The sequence below is a fragment of the Plectropomus leopardus genome, chromosome 6 (assembly GCF_026936395.1).
Source record: "Plectropomus leopardus strain MGB_pleo_1.0 chromosome 6, ASM2693639v1, whole genome shotgun sequence".
NCBI lineage: Eukaryota > Metazoa > Chordata > Actinopteri > Perciformes > Serranidae > Plectropomus > Plectropomus leopardus.
Window position 1 is genome coordinate 5924743 of NC_142181.1, and position 21506 is coordinate 5946248.

The following is a 21506-nucleotide window of genomic DNA, read 5'->3' on the forward strand; positions in this document are numbered from 1 at the left end:
AGGGAGAGAGAGAAAGAGAGAGAGAGAGAGAAGGAGGGAGAAAGAGAGAGGGAGAAATAGGTGGGCCTTGTTGGAAGTGGGCAGGATGGGGGTCTAAACGCTGCGACGGGGGGCTTGAGTTTCATCCATCCAGAGAGAGGGGGCGATGGGCCGGGAGATTACCCCATTTACCTGCAACCTTTGAGGGGGAACTGGAGAGGAGGACAGGGGGTTTTATTGCGGAGGTTAGGTTGCGAGGGGGACACAGGGGACTCCACTCCAAAGGTATATCCGCACATATAGTGGTGGGATGGATGGAAGCCCACCTGCTTTTAGCTGTAAGTGGATTCAGTGTGGCTCAAGTGGCTTAATGCAGGGCTTACTCACTGTTGTTCAAAGAGAGATGGCAGGACTGTGCAGCGAGCTATGCAAGGATTCTAAAAATAGGACTGGGGTGTTATGTATTTTTGCCAAAAAATAACGTGCACATTTTTTATGATGTAACAAAAAATAAGATTAATTTACTGAGCTTTATTGTAAAATGCTTCTGTTTCCACTTTCATTACAACCTGGTGCTTTATCTGTCAGATCCTCTGTTATTGCTCTTATATATTAAGTTCAACTTGTTACTGTAAAACACAAGTTTGTTATGCTTTTCTGTACACCATACATTTATTTTGTGTGTACAGTGTCAAATTATACTCAACTATCTGCTATAAGTTTAATTTTTGTTGACTGGACATGACAAGGACTCAGATCATGAATGTGATTGCTTTAACTTGACGAGATTGAAAAAAAAAACTTGCAATTTTACAATGATTTGTAATTTGACTCGGATTAAGATTAAAATTATGCAAAAAAAGGGAAAATCAGCTTTTAATCAGCTTCCTAAATATGACTTTCCCACAAAGTTTGTGAGGTTCATGATAAAAATGAACACTGAGTCCATTTCAATATGCTTGTAGAATTTCTAGTTAATTGACAAACTGTCATTGTAAAAAACAAGTTTGGCTTGCTCAGTTTTGTCAGGCAAATGATTTGTTAATGTAGTATGTTTTACCATGCTCACATGAGAAAGGTCACTGGGTCACGGCTGAGGTGAAAGGAGAAGGGTGATGTCTCTTTATCATCTATCTGTCTGAGCTGAGACAAACAGGAGCTTGTCAATTATTAGCCAGCTACTGTTGACTTTTTATCCATTAAACAGTAAGTGTCGGGGTGCTGGAAATCAGATTATACTGTGAGGTTTTGATACTTGTAGTTAATGCAGTCTTGTACATACACTGTGCATTTTTTTGTTAATTCCAATTTATATTGTGCAAGTAATTCATCTGCACTGTAGAGCCAAAGCTCACGATTAATGTGCTCACACTGTATAGTCAGATCATCAAGCCACATCCTGAGAGTTCACACTGAACAAAACGGCCCCTTGGCTCCTGTGGACCGTCCTGGCTATTAACAATAGAGCGGTGAAGCTGACATTTAACTTGACTCTAAAATGAGTCGTGCACCTCAAAAATCAGGACAAAACAGGCTAAAATTGTACAGCGTATACTTGGCTTAACTGTGCACAATGTGAGATTTCATGTTGTTTGTAAGGTCACATTGTTCTCTTGGTTGGTCCAACACTTTGGTCCAGTCTAAAATATCTCAAAAAACGTTGGATGGATTGCCACTATAGTTTGAGCAGACATTCATGGTCTCACGGGGATGAATACTACTGACTGTGGAGATCCCCGACCATCTCTTTAGCACAACTATGAAGTTCACGTTTGCAGTTTTGTCAGCAATGGAAGTTGACAACATAAATTGCTCGGCATTCATGTCCTTCTAGCACTATCATGTGGTCAAAATTGCATTTTGTCCAAAACTTGGGTGTATGACCAAATACATGGAAAACCAAAGACATTCCCATCAGCCTGGGTTGTCCTCTGTGTTTAGTGCTATTTAGCAGCTATGTTGGGGAATCAGCCGCAGACAATAGTTTTCTACCAAAATACACGTATGTGCAGATTTTTTTAAAACTGGAAATTGAATGAGAAGTAGGCAATTGACTCCTTTCCCATTACCTGTAGATCAGAGCTGCACACATGGCCATACAGCTGATGCACTGAACATTAAAAACAATGTTCAAGTACTGCTTGGATGGAGTTGGACTGTATTTTGTGGCAGCCCATCATTGCATCGTTCTGGCAAAGGGGACAAAATTTGTGCAGCCACCCTGGTGTTGTATTTCCATCGCTACCAATCAAAGCCGACTGGAGCTGGAGTCGATATATACCCATGACTACTGCAGAGTCATTTGTCCCAGGAGTGATTGCTGATTGTAACCTTTCCAACTGAATACAAAAGCCAGATGTTAGCAGATGTTAGTGGGGTTTTTTTGTGCAGTGGGATAGGGGCTTCAGTCTTGTTATACTGCATACATTATTTCCACAGTAGTACATTGAGTTGGGCATGTACCCTTAAGGATTCAACAGGTAAAAACATCATTTAGCGCCTCTATTTCATATTTTCTAGAAATGTATGACCATAGTTGTAACAGGTTTCTGCACATCTAAATTCCTTAAAGACAGGAGGGTGGATAACGTAACCTGACTGAAAAAAATCTGACAGTTGATTTTCGGTGTGTAGGATTTCTTTGTTCCTCCACGTACCGGTTGTTATCATCATAAAATATAATTTCCTCTCACTTTCCCTTTATTTCTTAAAGCCAATCTACCTGATGTGAAAAGCACTGTTTCAGAATGTGTTTTTTTTCTCCCAACACATCCTATTTCTACTCTAAATGTATGGATCCCTCCTCCATGATTTCCTTCATCACATCTTGGCTGTCTTTCTGCCTCCCAATTTCACTAGACTGAAATGACTTGAAATACCTTCTTGCTTCACAAGAGCACACACAGCACACACAAACACATCAACACACACTCTACTCTTACCTTCATCCTTATGCAGATAAACCACCCCGGCACACACACACACACACACACACACACACACACACACATACATTCTGTCATTCTTTTCCAAATTGGATAGAGACACTGCCATGCGATATTTACATAAGTAATAACAGGCGGCTGCTCCGGGGGCCAGCAGCTCCTATCTCACAGCACAGGATGGGTAATTGCTATTTTGGCACTGAGGTGCTACCTGTGTGTGTGTGTGTGTGTGTGTGTGTGTGTGTGTGTGTGTGTGTGTGTGTTTAAGTGTGACTGTGTGTGTGAGTGTGTGCAAGGAGGGATCATCTGAATGAGAATCAAAGTAAGAGTGGTGAATTTATTAGGGATTTGTGTGTGCGTGTGTGGAAGCATGCATGGAGTCTGACTGACAGAATAAACGTCCTCTTCTTCTTCCTTTTTATTTGCAGCACATGTCTCGATGACTGTTTGTGTTAGTTTGGGTCCAGTGGGAGACAGCAGGCTGCATCTGCAGCCCACAGCTCCTCAGCTTGATATTTGGTGTTGGGCTGGCGCAGTTTGTTATCAGCACATATTGTCCCATGCTGCAAGCGTGCTGCTGTGTGTTTTAGATGGTTGGTGTGACTGGATCTCGCTTCCTCCCTCGCTTCTTCACTCTCTCTCTCCCCCATCTGTGTGTTTGAATATGCTTATTTCAAGCAAATATGTGGGCAGCTGTCAGTTGCTCTGGATGGCTCTGTTTCTTGGTGAATATGTTTATTTTGAATGAGTTTGTTTTTGTCTTTGCATGTGTTTTTGGACTGAGTGTCTTGCGTGTCTACTTTGTCCATACTGGACGTTGTGTGTGTGAATTTGTTGTTTTTGCACTTCGGTCCTAATGACAACCATTTTCATATGAACACTAATAGATATTTTTAAAGAAAATATACATTCATGAGATCCCCTCTGCCCCACTCTAGTTTTTTCAAGCTACTAATTTAAGGTTTAGTGGTTAGAAGTCATGTCCGAGGATTAATGCGCCTAATAGAAGGTCTTCGCTGGCATAGTGAGTCAAACTGTGTTTTGTGTGTGTGTGTGTGTGTGTGTGTGTGTGTGTGTGTGTGTGTGTGTGTGTGTGTGTAATCCTCAGTGGTCTCGACAGCTCGACAGCTCTCTCCTCCTCTGTGCAACTCAATAAGCTCTCGCTGCTGTCACTGCTCAGCGGCGGGACGCCATAGCAACCGGCCCACCTTTAGGTGATTACCATGCTCAACCCTACCTCACCCACCTCCTCCATCAACACCCACGGTGCAAATACAGACCGCCCCCGGGAGGAGGAAGAGGAGGAGGAGGAGGGGAAGAGAGGAAACGAATAGGTCTGAACAATATACTTTACCTTAGCAATTTTCCATCTCTGTACAAGATCAGAGAAGCTCCAGCACTGAGGTTTGTTGCTGATAAATGTGCAGTTGGATATGTTTTGTAGCCTTTGTGAGCCTGAAACTTTTGGAGAGTGATATAATGTTTTTATGAATTAAAGCCTGAATTACATTTTTTTTCTGAATTGTGAAATTCTCAAAACTTGCACTTTAAATGACCTAAACAATGTCTCTCACCCACTCCAACAGCTTTTAATTTCACTGTCTCAAGTGTGTGGGTGCTTGCACAGCTCTGTACACTGTGCACACTCTGTCTGTTTTTGTGTGTATAAGATATTTATCTCCTGAGTGCTGATAATAATGAATACGATGTTGATTGACTTGAGGCAGGATGTGCTGTTTGGGGACTGGATGTTGGTTGTTTCGTATGTGTCTTCTGTACTTTATGTGTAAATGGGCTTGTTGTGGAGGGTTAGGGTTAGCGTGAGGCTAACCCTAACTCTTTGTATCGGATCAGCGGGGTTAGTCTGAGCATGAGTATTTCAATATGTGCTGGTTCATCATGCATAAAGATGTTTTGGTGTGTGTGGTGCTGGACTAAAAACATTCCTGATGATACTCAATACTCATACATCAGTAATAAAGGCCTTTGTCTGTTTTACTGCATATGCCTTCCACCCCCTCCGTATGCTTTGAAATTATGACCCACTCGAGGTTCAGATGCGTTCAGTGGTCCGTGCTGCAAAGTGCATGAATCACGTTGGAGTGAAAGATAGAGTTAATTCATCTTTGTAAATAGCCAACAGAGGTTATAATATTGTCTCACACTGTGCTTTTACTGTTGCAAGTAACATATGAGTCACAGGATTATATGCATAGTTGACACTAAATACATTCTAATTATATGGCAGTGTTGTAAAAAGGAGTTATTAAAAGCTGTAGGGAGCCACCTTAAAGTGAAAAACACAACACATTATTATATCGAATATGAGCCCTGGGAGATGTATTGTTGATCACGTAATGCTCTAACTAAGGCCTTTATGGGCTTCAAACAAAGCACTTGTTGCATTGTCTAGCAGTATCTGAGACCGCCTTCTGGTGTTGGAATCAATGAAGTCTGCATCCAACAATTTCCTAAAATATACGAAAGGAGAAGTCCAACAATCATGTACACTTTATGCAGAGACTGACCAGGTGTAACAGTAGGCCTAAGTACACTTCAAATGAGACTGTACAAAAGATCTCCATTTATACAATGCACTGGGCTAAATCTCAGCCCTCTCTGTGATGGCAGATGTCGCCTTCAGGTGCAGCCATTCAGAGCAGGTATAAACACTTATGCTAATGTAGTTAGATGACATATTGTGGACACTAGTTTGTCTAGGGCATAATGAGAATCAGCTCAAATTTGACCAAAGCTCTATATCACCTACAATGTCGCACTGGGCTTTACATGCACACAACTCCAAGGGTTTCTGAGTTCTCTGAGATGACAAAGACAAATCTAACACTGTGGAGGGTAAATGACACCATCACTCTGTTAAAAAAACCAGATCCCCTCTGACTTTTGCTCTCCTGACACTGATTCACCTAAATACCAGACACCGGTGTATCGGCTAACACAGAAGACCATTACTAGCCATACAATACCTTCACATGAAGCCTGAATGTAGACTAGAGGGCCGTCATGACACATAAAAAATGTAACGAATAGCAGAAATGCAGATTTTTATATTGTGGAAAATGCTTCTGTCTGTTTTATGTGATACTTCTTGGCCTATGCTTGATTTCATTTATTTTTTTTGCATTGAAATGCAGATACGGAGTGAAATGTAAGTAGTAAAGTCTACAGTATGTTTCACCACAAAGATGGATATATTAATTATATATATTGTAATGTCAAAGCATAACAGATACCACTGTTAACACAGCTATCCAAACTAAACTGCATCTTTTTTTCCCTTCATTTGGCATTAAATGGTTTACTTAAACACAAATTGCTACACTAAATCCAAACACTTCCCCAGAAGAATTACCCAGATAAATGTTACCATGTCACTCAGTCATGACTTAGTTTGGTTAGAAGATACAAACTTCTACTACACTCACAAAAAGATTTAACAGAAAATAAACAGACAATGAACATTTTAGAATAGTATAATTAAACATCAGTTTCACTACATTAAAGATTGGAAGATTGCTGGGAGAAAAATAGAGCTTGCCACAGGAAAAGTAACAGCCAACTCCCTAACGGTGTAAACTATAAACTGACACAAAGATGACAATAACCAGCGTAAACCACCATGCTCCGAAAAGTATACACATTATAAACACTGACAAAAAGTGACATTTATTTGTCACTATCAGCTGATGCTTGCCTTGTTTACTGCAAATGGTCCATCAACAAGTACGCTGACATTAACCTGTGGCAGTGGCAAGTCTGCACCACCAACAACAAAAGACTTTGGTATCTGCTTTTGGCCAAATTGTTATTTTAAACATGGTATCTGCCAAGAATATCTCAATTGGTGCATCCTTTCAAAAAACAGCTATGTTAGTCCAAACATACTCTACTACATATAGTATACTGTTCTCTTGCCTGTTCATCTCAGGCGGATGACATGAGGCTTTCCACTTCTGTCTGACATATCTTCAGTTTTTTCTCCATCATTGACACCAATCCGTCTAATGAATAAGCAAATTTATGAATTCAATCACTTAAAGACAGCAGAGTACGTGTCACCATTTAGCATCAATAAATCATTACCTCATTAATTTGCTGGCCTCTTGCCAGTTGTGCATGCTTGTTGTGACTGATTTCTATTTGGCAGTGAAGTTTGATTGTTTTATGGATGAAAACAGGAGGAGAGTGCTGTCTTTTACTTGAACTGGAGCTGAAGCTTTTTGGTTAGCAACAATGTCTGTGACTGGACGAACTGGAAAATGTGATACCATTGGCATAAGATAAATCTACAAACTGACTGTGATTTGATTTGTTTACAACAATCACACTAAGAAACCACAATTCTTCACATAGCACCTTTCATTTGTACCAGTTTGCCTGAGAGTAACAGCTGAGGGGCCAAATGCTCATTGTGTGCTGATAAACTCCCACTGCCTTCTGTGCCTGCTCTTTATTCTCACTAAATTAGGAAATGACATCATCGGGAAAACAAACCCCATCACCAGTTCACACTACGACTTCGATGGTTCAGCCAAGTGTCAGTTTGTGTGTGAATGTGACGCTCGTGCCTGCAACTGTACTGAGTTGTAAGTTCACAATTAAAACAACATCTCATACCGAAAAAGAGAAAGTCTGTGCGTGACTTTTAATGCTGTGTGACTGAATGTTTAAGTGCATAAATAATCCAGGCGTAGCTTCATTTACAAACACTCCAAGGCTTAGGGTAATGTCCCTCATGGAAGCATACGTGCCCTCCATATCTTCCACATACATACACTCGTTGTCACCGCACCTCCTCCTTGTCTTCCTTTAAGTATGATGATTAGGAGGTGCTCCGAAGCGCCTGACACAACGCCATAAATTAACTTTGAGACACCTTAAATCATTTCCCCTGGAGTGCTTATTCCCTTTTGCGGCTGCCAAATGTCTTTTGCGTGTAATCTTTTACATAAAAATTCTAAAGCTGCCTAGAGTTGAAACTGATTTGTAGCTTGTGTTGATGCTTCGAGCGTTGAGTGACTGCGCCGACACAGACATCGAAATGCATCTAACGGCAGCGGCTTAATCTGGCAGCAAGATGAGAGTTTGCTGGATCGTTACCCATCCCCCTAACAACCGAAAATGATGCTTCTGCAACAAAATAGTGGGATAAGCGGGTTTTCTTGTGGTTACAAAGGCTAATTTGTGACTTTGATACAACTTTGCTACCTTTACACCTCATAAAACAAGACATGGCAACTTGTGAATCACACACCTTAGTCACAGCCTAGCAGAGAGAGGTTTCTGTAAAATGCACATTTCAGTTGCACTTTCCATTTAGTTCTGCCAGACTCGCCAGAGAAAAGCACGTAACCTCGAAATGTCTTTATCAGGGAAGTAATATTACAGTGTGGCATTAGAGAGACTGTTTGAGCGCATACCGCCTGCTGTCGAGTCTCAAACCAGTGGCATTTCCCAGAACAACTGGAAAATGAAGGGTGGTAAACAACGGGGCAGACGCAACAACGGTCCGCTTTGAAAACCCACAGGTAATTCTGAAATGACACAAAGGGTCTCTTGCGGCTCGGTTCCTTTTCCACAATCACAGGGAGAGCCTGCGCCTGCTGGGCTCCGCTGCCGGACCTGCCGTGATTCTTATTGACCGACATGCTGCCGTCAGGGGGTAAAGAGCTGGGTGGCAGGGGTGAGAATAGGTCAGATAACAGCCAGCGGCGTAGCATGGGGCACGGAGGCTGCATGGAGGACGGGTGGTGGAGGGTTTCAGAGTTAACAGGACTCTGCTGAAGAATGCTTTCTTCTTGAGTTTATTCAGTCGTTTCACACTGCAATAAATTTGCTCCTGTGGTGTAAAATGTTATCATTGTGTCTGAGAATGCCAACGTTATTTACAGTGCCGACTGACCATCCACTAAACCCTCCTCCTAAAACTCAAATGTCCAATCACAACTTAGCGGTGATATCGTGGCAAAGCAGGCCTGTGAAGCTTGGATTTCTCCAGCTATATCCGGTATCTATACATTTTGTATATATACATTTTTAAGCCAAAAACACAAAAGCCCAAGTGTAAGAACTGGATCAAACAGTATATTTATCTAACTTAAACCGTGAGCATTAGTATGCCAGGCTCAGGAACTTACTATCTACAGTATGAACCGAGCATTATGTTGAAAGGCACGGGGCATTTCATTAACTGGAGTATCAGAATTTAGATTTCTGCCTTTTTATTTGGTTTGGGAAAGATTACATTCAGACTATTTAGAAAACGTGCGTTAGATAGGGTTATGTTTGGCAGTTTAAAAAGTTATTCCTCATTTTCTTTGTCTATTGTAAAAGATATATATATATTTTTTAAAAAGTCAAATCCACCATCGTTCCTCCACAGCTCCACTCTCTCATCTAGTCACTTCTGGCTCCAAAACTCCGAAAAAGCGAGGACCAAATTGCTGAACTCAAGGCTTCAAAACAAGAATCCACAGGTGAAGTCAAGGTGGCAATACAGTCTATGACAATAACACACTGTTAATGCAATATCTAAACAATGCAGTTTCTTTATTTTTTTTTGCTTGAGTCATGCAACTTTAGCTACATTTTTTGTGCACAATATCATATGTGTAGCCATCAAGTACATATCTATACCCTTTTGCAATTCTTGCATTTTAATTAAAAAGAAAAGCTGTTCAAAACCCACTCAGATTTTTAGCACTAGCTTCAGTTTGTTAGCTACAGCTGATAAAATCTACTAATGACTGTTGTCATCTCAGCCAACAAGAAACAGGGCCCAAATCTTTAGTAATAAATTTGCCACCATTATTATTGTATCATTATGTGCTGCAGGAGAACAGAAAGCTTGACAGCAACAGTAGCCAAGGGGAGCTTAGCGAGCTGCCAGTTTTGGCCAATTTGCTCCAACAGCCATGTCTACATCAGTGTGTTTTGAAAAGTTGTGGAGAGACACTTTGAGAGACTTTTCTTCAAGTCCAAACACCACAGGGAATACACAAAGAGCAGCACATCTGATAGAGGGAGAGGAAAAGCACAGGTGTTACTAATGACACTAATGACGGCTCTGTCATATTCAGAGGTCTTAGAGTGACAGTGAGCAGGCATGCACAGTACCAGGACGCTGAAATCAAAGCAGCTACGTGGAATTCAGCCGTCGTTAATTTCATTATTTCCGCCTGTGCTTTTCCTGCTGTGTCATGTAAAAGTGTCTTCTGTGGAAAAGGCCTATTGCCACCAACTGGCCACCTTCAGTCAAACTGATGGTGTCCTAATCATGAACACGACAGAACAGGTTTGTCAGTTGCTCTGGATGATAGTGTCCACTGCATGCCTTACATTTAAATGTAAATAGAAAAGGAAAAGTGACAAGCAGCAGTTCAGTAGATAAACGCAGTCATGATGCAAGTCAGACTTTACATTTCGTAAACATTTCCAAAGCTGTTCTGTGGAGATAAAGAGTAAACAGTGGAGCATTGTAAGTGCTGTAACTTTGTCGAGAAATTGAGAAAAGAAATGCTGAAAATACATACATGGTATGTAATGGCAATGAGACTTACATAAATGATATGAAAGGATTAATTGACAATTCTGGAGATAATATAATGACACCGATTGACAGATTTATACGTTTGAAATGGATCATCAGTGATTCTCGTCGTCATTTATAGGTTTAAAATTAGTTGGCAGAATTAACAGGAGATGTATGTGACTGAAAAACGTCCGCAGGAGATTTGGAAGACTGCGGATGAAGATAAAAACAAGTCCCATCATCTTGCGAAACACAAGTGTATACTGCTTGTGTGCACGAGTGCATCCGTGTGTTTTTGTGAGCAATATTTCCAGTCCGGTGGATTCCATCTCATCTCTGACATTCTGGTTCAGAGCTTCTCTCCTGCTGCTCCTTTGATCTCCCCTTCCCTTTTCTGCTCTGGTCTCCTGCGACTCCCACTCGCTCTGACCTCCGGGGACTGTCTTCCTGACTACGGATACCAAGGAACACCACGTGAAGCTGCTCCGGAGGCGGTGGGCAGGGCCCGTAACCTGGGGGGGGGTCACAGGCCAGCAGGAGGGACTTTAGGGGCTTTAGTTGAAAGAATGGCCCGAACTGTAGTAAGGGAGGTGGGAGAGGATGAGAGGGGGAGGGCGGCAGGAGGTTTTTGCTTTGTTGACAATAAATGTGTAGTGCACCTCCTGAAGGGATGTTGTAGATTGAGTACAGTTGCTGGAACCGTCTGCTGGGTTTTTAAAAGCTGGTAACTGACAATTTGTGCTGATATTAAATTGACAGTCTTTGTCCCTTTACTTCCAATCAGAAATGCCAGCTATAACAAACACAAGTCAAAGGACTCTGTTCTCATTGGTTCCAGTAGCAGTCTATAAATGTAGCAAAGTTGGAAAAACATCACCATATTTGTGACGAAAGCCATGTGGCGCGACACCATCACTTCATCTGCAGACATCGGATTAAACAGTCCCTGGCAAAAAAGTTATTTTCAGCATTATCTAACTAGATTACAGTGGCTTTATGTTTATCTTATCACTGATGCTTAACTTATCAGCAGGATGATGCATGTTATAACATTATTAGAAAGACACTACTTATCCACATACTGTATCACATGTAGGTGCAAAACTATTGGAAGTCAACATGCATGAAAATAATTAGTGCACACTGACTCCAAACCATAAAATGATTTTTTTCAGTCAGCAGTTTGTCAATCCTAGTAGGATCTTCTTCAGGTATAAAGGCTCTATGATTACAGCTGTTAATCACATGCATTAAACAAATCTCTGTTGGCTAAGTTACATTGAAGGAAATGATTGAATATATTCAGTTTTTTATATTTAGTTTCATCCACAGTTAAGTGGCGATTTGAACACAAAATAGTGCTGTGCTGGCTTGGTTGATGCAGTTTCTGCCCAGCATCAGTCTGATTAGCTGCACCTGTAGCTCGTAGATGAGAGCTCAAACTCAAAGTACTTTGGTGATATGTTGTCGTCTGACACAAGGTGCATATTACTTCTGACTTAAGTGCAGTGGTGTCTTACTTTCCATCACTGTGGCAGAAGGAAGCTGCTGCGGCTGCTTGACTTTAAGTAAGGGTGCGTTGAAGGGAGAAATAAGCAGCAGGCGATTTACATGACTAAAATATTAAAAAACCTTGCTGTATCGTCAGATCTTGATTGCATTGACAGCTCTTGCTATGACCACTCTGTAATCAACAAGAATTAAACAAGAAAATGGAGCACACTGCCCAAGACTTCCCTGAAATGCACCGCCACTGGGCTGGACTGATCCTGGCTGCAAATACTCTGTTATAATATCATATGGTTACATATGTGAACATTATCCTGACCAATCACTGTGACAATTAACTACAACAACAAAACCACTTTCTGATCAGGGGGATTAATCAGATTGGTGCAGCTGTGACTTCTAATAACAGCTTGCAAGGCTGCTGTGGAAGAAAGTCTCTCTTTTCCTTTAGCTGTGCATTATAGGGTAAAATTGGTCAAATAATGGTTAAGATGTAGGTCAGCCAAACCTAACCTAAAATAGCATCTTCAGACGTGATTTCACAGACTAACACAATGTGAAAAAGTCAGAGCATCGACTATGTGGTAGTGGGACATAAATGACTCATATCCAGTTTTTATCAAAGACGATAGGCGTCCCAAATATCAGCAAATCAGTCTACTACACAAGTTTGTGTGTGTTTATTTCAGTGAGCTTTTGTGTGTGTATATGTGTGTGTGTGTGTGTGTGTGTGTGTGCTTAAGCAAAAGGATTTGGAGTCGGTGTGCATGATTGGCACACAATGCAGATGTGTGGGCAGCAGATGCCATCTGGAGAAAGCGGAGTGGGCTGGTAGAGGAAGGGAGTGGAAAGGGAGGGGTGCTCCACCGCTAACCCCCCCCCACCGCCCCTCGAAAAGAAGCCGATGGTTTGACAGGAAGATAAAGGAAACTATGGGAGCGTAATCAATCAAAAACAGTGTGACACAAATTAAGGAAGACAAGAGACACAATCCGCCCACTCCCACCCTGTCCTGACCACCATCGCAGTCCGCCTTTGTCGCCAAAAACTTTTTTTGCCATTAGTTAAAAAGATCAAAAGTGGCCCTCCAGGTGCCCCTCTGGCTTTTTTAAGGTTGCCAGGCTTGTCCATGGGGGGGTGGGGGGGGGGGCATTCTTCTTCTTAGGATGGTGTTTTGCACAATCAATGTTTGGGCATAAATTGACCAATTTTGGCAGAGCACCAGGTGCTTTGTGTGCTTCATTACGCTCGTTGAGATACTTCCCCAGGACAGACCATAACCCCAGTATCCTGTCCCAGGAGACTCTCATAAATCCACACACACCTCTTGACTTATTCCCAAATCAGCCTAATTCCTCTTGACCTAACATAATTTCCTTGAGCAACCCAAGATCCGGACTCCATGGCTGCCCTCTCCTACCATAAAAAACACTATACTCCCTCTTTCTTGAGCAGCATCCGTGAGGGAAAAACAAAGCCACACTATGTCTGTAGAAGCATTTCAGACAATGGCAGGTCTATTCGCAGTGAGATCACCCCTATGAGAAAACCCCTAGATGTTTCCTTGTATGGGCAGAAAAAAATACATGTTAGCCAAGTCTTGGAAGATTGAGGTTGGTGTGACAGTTTCAAAAAGGCATGGGAACTAAAGCGCTTAGAATCTGCCAAACGTGCATGCTAAAGGCTACAGATAATATTTTCACACAAAGACACATTCATATGTGTAGATATGTATGACTCTCTAACAGAGGTGGGACAAACTTGCTGTTTGCACCCAAGCCCCAAATCAAGACTGACAAGTTCCAAGTTAAATATGAATGCTTTTTTTAAAATTTTATTTATTTGTTAAAACAAGTGTGACTGAACTTAATGATAAAAAATAGTGCTGACGTTGCACTTTCATAGCATAATAGCACTATTAACTAATACTACAGCTTATAGCACCCACACTAGCTCGCTATCTTAATCCACCTCAACTTCTTCCTCTGGTCTTTGTGCAACTTCAGTTGTTGAACTAAGTTCTCACCATCTGTAATTTTCAACTCGTGTTTTGCAAACTGCAATTTGTTGTTGTTGACAACCACATAGTTTTTTTATATGCATCACAAATGTAAATATCTTTAGGATATTTTTCTCGTACTTCCACTGAGTAACATAATGTTCAACATAATGTTCTGGTTCAAACAAAGTGGATCTGGAGAATTAAATGTCGACTTGTTGGGGATGAAATCAGTTCAAGTGAAATCATGAATCATTGGTATTAAAGTCCAAGTCTTGTTGCAGTCTTCTTTGATTTTGTCAAGCTGAATCGAAGTTCATCAAATTTGTGACTCGAGTCTGACTCAAATCCAAGTCATGCGACTCGAGTCCACACCTCTTCTCTCTAATGAGATGAGGGGAAAAGGGACATTCACCTGCAAAATTTAAAGAAAACTTCTTATCGCCTGCACTCTCATTTTGAATGGAAATAATGCTGCCGAAATTCAAACTGCATGCGGCTGCTTTATTTAATTATTATAGTAGATCTCACAAGACAGAAATAATCATGTGATGGCTCTCTGTTTTGACTTCCCACCCCCAGAAAGAAGCAGGAAGCAGGGACTCCAAAGAAGACACAAGGTGCTGTTTGTGGCTGTGGTCCTTTGTCGCAGTGTGTGCTGATGCAGAACGCCCTAACCTGCCCACACGGGGACAATCTCACCTGCAGATCATTGAAAGGTCTCCTGCCTGCCCGTGCAATGGGGCACATCTCATGGGAGCAATAGAAGACCTGTGTAGGAGGACATGAAAGAATGAGAGCACCCTGGGCAAAACCCCAAACCTGGACACAGCTGGCGTTTCTCAAACAATACACCCTTTATTTGAAGAAAAACTGCAGAAGAAACATCAGTTCCTGCACACCATTCACCTTTGCAGCCCCTCCAATGCCAGGTCTGCTCTGTACCCTGTAGTGATGGATGAATCTCTGTTGCACATTTCATCATAAATCCCCATAAAGCCTTGATAATATTAGAATAAGAGCAAGTGACAATAATCCAATAGATGCTGGCCACCGATCAGAAGGCAGGCATTGTCAATTTCACAAAGTGCAATAGCATGTAATGTTAGAGAGGTCATGCTCATGCTTGTTCTTTAATCCAATTTTAGAGGCAGAACAGGCGTCAATATCTCCGCTAGGTGGCGACCTTGGTCTGATGCGGCTCACCTTGGACAGCGCTGCGCTTGACTGGAGCCAGACTACATGCAGGATCAGCAGCACAGTGTGAGCGGTGAGGAACACAGAGAGGACACAAACTGACGCATTGGATTTTATATTCATGTATAGTCGAGGAGCAGTTTTTATTTTCATTTCAAGTTAAGAAAGCAGTGGTTGAAGCAGATTTATTTCTCTGAACAGCTTTGGGTAAAATCTGGGCAGCGCACACACACAGTCACACACTCCCCATTGGTTTTCACTGTTCACTTAAAGGCGATTTCCCCACAGTTTACTCGTTTAATGTCAATCGGTGACTCACGGTGTCTCAAAGAGTTTTTCATCGCCTTTGTACCTGCACGGCAAATATGGAGAAATGCCACCTCACAGTCTCCCCATAACCGCTTTTCCCCCAAGTGCCCACTGGTAAATGAGAGAGTGACTTGTTTTGGGGGCTTTGCAGAGGGGGTAGTTAATGATTATTCTCCCCCAAGCCCCCCTCCGTCCACTACGTTTCCTATATGGATTGACGGGCTCCGCGTCAGAGCGCACAGAGTAGACCCGCCTCCTGGCTGTGGTGCGCTCCTTGCGTCCCTCTCCCACTGTCCGCTTCAAACCCATATTCCACTGGGAAAGAGAGAGAGTGAGAGAGTGAGCGAGAGAGAGGGGGAGTGAGTGAGAGAGAGAGAGAGAGAGAGCAGGACCTGGGAGAAGAGCAACGAAAGAAAAAGAGGAGAGGAAAAACGGAACAACGACACAAATGGCACTCATGGCAGGGATTTTGTTCGCGGCCACCTTTCTTGTTTTGGGGATTTCTACATTGGTTTCGTCGGCACGGATATACCCCCCAAATGAAGGTAAGGTTGTTGCGGGAGAAAAATAACTGCCGCGGACTTGTGACTTCATCTCCCCCGCTCCGTGTCTCCGTGTGTTTGCGCTGTGGAGCCTCACTTCGTGGCCCCAGTGTTGCGAGTGCGTGGAGCCGCGATGAGTTTGACGGTGGAAAACATCGACGGGCACCTTTACGCAGCGACTTTTGCAGTTTTATGAGAACGCAAGTGGAATGTGAAGTGGCTGTCCAAATGCGCATCGGCTGTGTTGGGTCTCGGCTTGGGTTTGGATCGTGCCAACTGCCCGAAAGCTTGAGAGCAGGAACAGCCTGAGCCCCGATACATGCTGATCTCTCAGTTTAGAGAGAAGGTCAAACTGCTCGTTCCCTAAAAAGAAGTTAAATGTTGCGCAGCATCTAATAGACTGACGGCTTGTGGAGCACAAATTAAGCGCATTGACGAGGCAGTGGGAGACTCGCAGATCGGGCGCACATCCGACTGAACGAGCAGCTTTTTATTTATCAATTTAGGAATTGCTCACAATGATCCCTCCTGTCGCCAAAGTATGTTTGTGGTAGAATGTGATTACGAGAATGACATAAAACCAGCTGTGAAAGTTAAATTGTGCAGTTTGTGTATTAGATACACACCGAATTAAAGAAAATCCTAAACGAGTACTAACAAGTCTTTGGTTATATTCTCTGCCCGGATTACTGAAAAGCGACCAAACAGCGAAGTGCAAGATGTTTAAATTGAGCACGGCGTGTTCTGCACAAAACAAGAGCTAGGAAGGTTTCGGGTCTAGAGCGTATACTCGGGATCCCGGGGCGCAGCGTGTCCAGTGTCAGATTAATAGGCCCAAACCAGTTTATAGCCCAGTTTCCAGTGCAAACACGAATAAATGATGTACTTTATTTTATTTAAAATTATGCCATGGGATGCACAGAGCCTGTCTTCTGCAGAATCATGTGTCTGTATCTTTACTGCACGGCAGGAAAAAGCTGTTCGGCACAACAAGTCCACGAAGATGCACCCCGGGCTCTGCAAAGTTAAATATGAAACAAATGTTTCCAATTTAAAAACGAATCCGTCTGTATTGTAGCTAATAAATTATTGTGTGGACTTACATAACGGGCTTATGTATTAATTTACAGCGAGCAAGTGATTAAGCATTTTACGCACAACGAAGTCAAACCCCCTAAAATTAAATATGTAATTTAATTAAATCGAACGCATTTTCTTAAATAACGCTTCATAGACGTGAAGTTTTGCTTTGTTTTCGAGAAAATATTGAGAGTCTGAGAGTGTGTGCCTGTCTGTTGGAGGCATTTTAAATGCGTTTTTTCCCTCAGCGACCAAGTTTATGACCACGGCTCCCTAATTGATTCCGATCACACCAAACATGCTTCGGGCTGACGCTGAGAAAAAAAAGAAATATTATTATTCTAAAGACACTGGGGGAATGCTTTGTCATTCCTAGAAAAACTCTGTGTAAACGGAAATCGATCAAAACAACATGCACAGTCGGGAATTACACGTAACAAACATTTACAAGACTCGTTGGCCTGCAGTTTTTTATTCTCTGAGTCAACTGGCATTCATCATGAGAGTATTTTTCTACTCGATGAATCGTTTTAACAGTCATTTCTATTCATTAAGCCTTTATGTGTAGAAAAAAAATAGGAACCCATTTTTCTTTCTCTGTGTGTCAGACCTAAGTAGATTATACATGCCAATGCTGATGTTGTATGGACAGGCTGAGACTGCGTGCTCACTTCTCCCATTCTTGTTTTCCAGTCACGTTATTGGACTCCAGATCTGTACAGGGGGAGCTGGGATGGGTCGCCAACCCGACAGAAGGAGGGGTAAGTACTGCAAAGAAATGTCCCCTTGTTAGGACGCATGGTCCCCTATTGAGCAAAAATGGAGAGATAATATCCATTATTGGCAAGAGCTCTGGAGTGGACCGCCAAACAGATACACAGCCCTCTTTGATAAGATTTAGTCCTGGTGAGCCCTTTATGGGAATATCATTGTTGATGATTTATTGTGCAGCTGTCTGCACTGTAGGGATATTAGACTTGCGGTGAGATCAAACTAAAACACAAAAATATGGGTAAATTTGAATTTTGTTGTGTATGGAGACCCTGTGGAACGCCCTCCAGGGCCCCATGGGGTCCCCGGAATCCACTTTGAGAACCACCGGTCTATAGGCACCCCCCTCACCCCCAACCCCTGCTCCCCTTTCTCCTCGCTTCCCTTCTCTCTAACCACTCTGTAATGGTCAGATGCAGGGGCCGATACTGCAGCGGGCGTCAGGTTTCCTGAATAGACGGTGGATTGAATCGGTCTTTGTGGAGAAACTTTATATCCCTTTCCACCATTGAGTCGCAGAGAGCGAGAGAGGGAGAGGAACTTGGCAGCTGAGAGAGGGTCCTCTGGAATGGATGAATAAGGGGGAAAGTGCAGAGGGGTTTAGCTGTTGCCGCAGTATGACTGGATCTCGCCATAAAGCAGCGGGGAATAGGGTTGACCGAATGCGTGATCCCTCTTTCTAATTGGGATATCTACAGTGGCTCTGATAAGAGAAAGAATAGGGGCCCCACAGTGGCTACAGTGTGCCACGGGCATTGAAGAAAGGTAAGGCACATGCCATGCCTAACCAATTTGATCATGGCCAAAAATGTACTTGAATAAAAGTCAGTGGTGGCCTAAATTTATAATTGTTGACATTAAACAAATAACAGTGCTTTGTCAGGCAGCAGTTACCCCTTCATTTGTTCTCATAATAGATGATGATGAGAACAAGCGAGCCTTTTAATGTTTCATGAAAATTAATACAAATTAGCAACAATCATGTCACTTAATGAATAGAAACCCAGGGGAACTGAATTTGTACCTTGTGCAGCTGTTGCAAGCTCTGCTCGCGAGCAATTCTCAATGAACTTGGCTGGCGATGTGTTCAGGTCCTCCCCTCGGCCATTTTATCACAAACAAGTGATTGACAGGGTCCTGGCAGCCCCCGGCAAGCCTGCATTCACCCTCTCATTACGACCAATTGGCCTTATTCTCCCTCTACCCTGCTATCGGGTAAAGGTGCGGCCTTATCTCAGCGCCGCTTGATTTCCACAACAAAAGGGGGGCTAAAGGAAGAGAGCAGAGTGGAATGGAACAGCGGGGAATGATAGACATTTTCTCAAATCGTACAGCCGCAGCTATGTTTAGCATTATCCCACCCTCCTCCAGGGAAATAAGCCTTTAAACCAGATTGTTTATGATAAGGCGTCAAATCAAATCTGGCAGCATAACCCATATCTTCCACTGTTCCATTATGACTTTTTTTATACAGTTTTCTAAATGGCTGAAGCTACGGCAGCCAAAGGCCTGTCTGCTCTTGTTTACAGCCCAGCTCAGTCAAAGACTCTATTTAAAACACACGGCGAAGAACTTAGGGGTAACACAGAGCTTCGAGCCTCTAAAGACTTGCTCGTATTTGCTCCACAGTGATCTGTCGAGAGGGGGAACTTTATCATAAGTAAAACAAACATTCCCTCCTGGCAAAAATAAGCTTGGATAACGTAATCCATGCGCCCCACGTCAGCGTCCCTCTCTCTCTCTCCAATGAGTTCATACTAACAACGTTTGTGCCCCTGTCTCCCACTCCCCATCATGTATGCTGAAGCAAAGCAGGCACACATTAGATCATTAGCATTGATTCCAGACATTATGTTTTTGCATCCACGTAATCTTGTGTTTGTCTTTCCTTTTCTTTTTCTCTTCTCCGATACTCTGAGCCATACAGGTCTCTTAGTGTGTGTGTGGAGACGAGTTTGTATACCTCTCCCAAAGTAATTGAAGTATAGGCATTACACAGGCAAAGATCTAATTACAAATTTCCTTTCTCACAGTTGAGGGGAAGCAATGAATATTAATATCTTTGTGATTCTATATTAGGACCTAACAAGTCTATTAGGTGCCATTCATAAAATATGCATTAAGTTTAGCCATCAATTAATTGCTCTGCTGAAACTCAAATATTGACTAATCTCTCTCGCATGCCCTTTTGCACAGTATCTCTCATTCTTGGACTGGCTCGCAGTCATGTGTGATACTTACATAGTCCATTTTAATTAGGAGAGCATTACCTTTATATATTTCTCTGATGTTCTTAACCCTTAACAATTCTACCATGACAGTGCTTTAGCATTTTCTGACTGTTCTGTATTTTCTTAAACTATGGTTTGGAATTCAGGTAATTAATTTGCTGATTGAACCTCAGAGGTTTAAGAATATCCTTGTAACCTTTTTTAATTGTTGTGTCCTTTCCCCAGTGGGAGGAAGTGAGTATTATGGATGAAAAGAACATTCCCATCCGGACATACCAGGTGTGTAATGTCATGGAGCCAAACCAGAACAACTGGCTCCGCACTGACTGGATCCCCAGAGGCGGTGCCCAGCGTGTCTACATTGAGATCAAGTTCACCCTCCGGGACTGCAACAGCCTCCCGGGGGTCATGGGAACCTGCAAGGAAACCTTCAATCTTTATTACTATGAATCCAACAACGACAAGGAGCGCTACATTCGCGAGAACCAGTTCGGCAAGATTGATACCATCGCTGCCGATGAGAGCTTCACACAGGTGGACATCGGCGATCGCATCATGAAGCTGAACACAGAGGTGCGGGATGTGGGCGCCTTGACCCGGAAGGGCTTCTATTTGGCCTTCCAGGATGTTGGGGCATGCATTGCGCTCGTGTCCGTAAGGGTCTTCTACAAGAAATGTCCTCTAGCGGTGCGTAACTTGGCCCAGTTTCCTGATACCATCACTGGAGCGGATACGTCTTCACTTGTGGAAGTTCGTGGCTCATGCGTGGATAATTCGGAGGAGAAGGAGGTTCCAAAGATGTACTGCGGGGCTGACGGAGAGTGGCTGGTGCCCATTGGGAATTGCCTGTGTAACCCTGGATACGAGGAGCGCAATGCAGAATGCCAAGGTAAGAACTGACATTTGTCTTGTGTTTTTCGGGGCTGACTGTGTTTCCGTTCTCTATTTATAGATCTCTCTACCTTCAAACCCTGCCAGTCCCTACAGTATCCCACCTCTTTAATTTCTCCCCATCCTCCTATCTCTTGCCTCTTTGTCTTTATCCCCCATATTCCGTTCTCTTTGTCCTACCTTCGCCTCCCTCCCTTGATTCCCCCACCTTGCACTCTGTTGGATATTTTTTACTCCTCGCTCTGCTACTCTCTACAGTCTTCTTTCCAGTGTCTGGTTGGGTGATAGAAGCAATGATGATTGTAAATGGAGTAATTAGCAGGCTCACTGGGAGGTGTTGTGCAATGGGATGCATCCCAGGAGAATTGGTGACACCGGGAGAGGAGGGTAGAGCTCCAACTGGTTTGCACTACTGCTGTGTCTTTCACCCCCAACCATCTCTTTCTCTTATTCCCAAAGGAAAGCGAAGCTGGGAAAAAGAGATAGACAGCTTTAGAGGAA

At 42.9% G+C, this 21506-nt stretch overlaps 1 protein-coding gene across 3 annotated transcripts in view; it reads left to right on the plus strand.

Annotated features, from left to right (window-relative positions):
* Window positions 1–15751: 15751 nt before the first annotated feature.
* The window catches only part of LOC121942806 (ephrin type-A receptor 4), a 65756-nt gene continuing 60001 nt past the window's right edge, over window positions 15752–21506 (plus strand). The window contains exons 1-3 of one of the 3 annotated variants that reach the window (XM_042486070.2): window positions 15752–16035; window positions 17806–17873; window positions 20340–21003. In XM_042486070.2, the coding sequence (XP_042342004.1) occupies window positions 15939–16035; window positions 17806–17873; window positions 20340–21003 (829 nt within the window). In that variant the 5' untranslated portion in view covers window positions 15752–15938. The remainder of the gene's footprint in view (window positions 16036–17805; window positions 17874–20339; window positions 21004–21506) is intronic. The other 2 variants (XM_042486069.2, XM_042486071.2) reach the window with 2 other exon arrangements.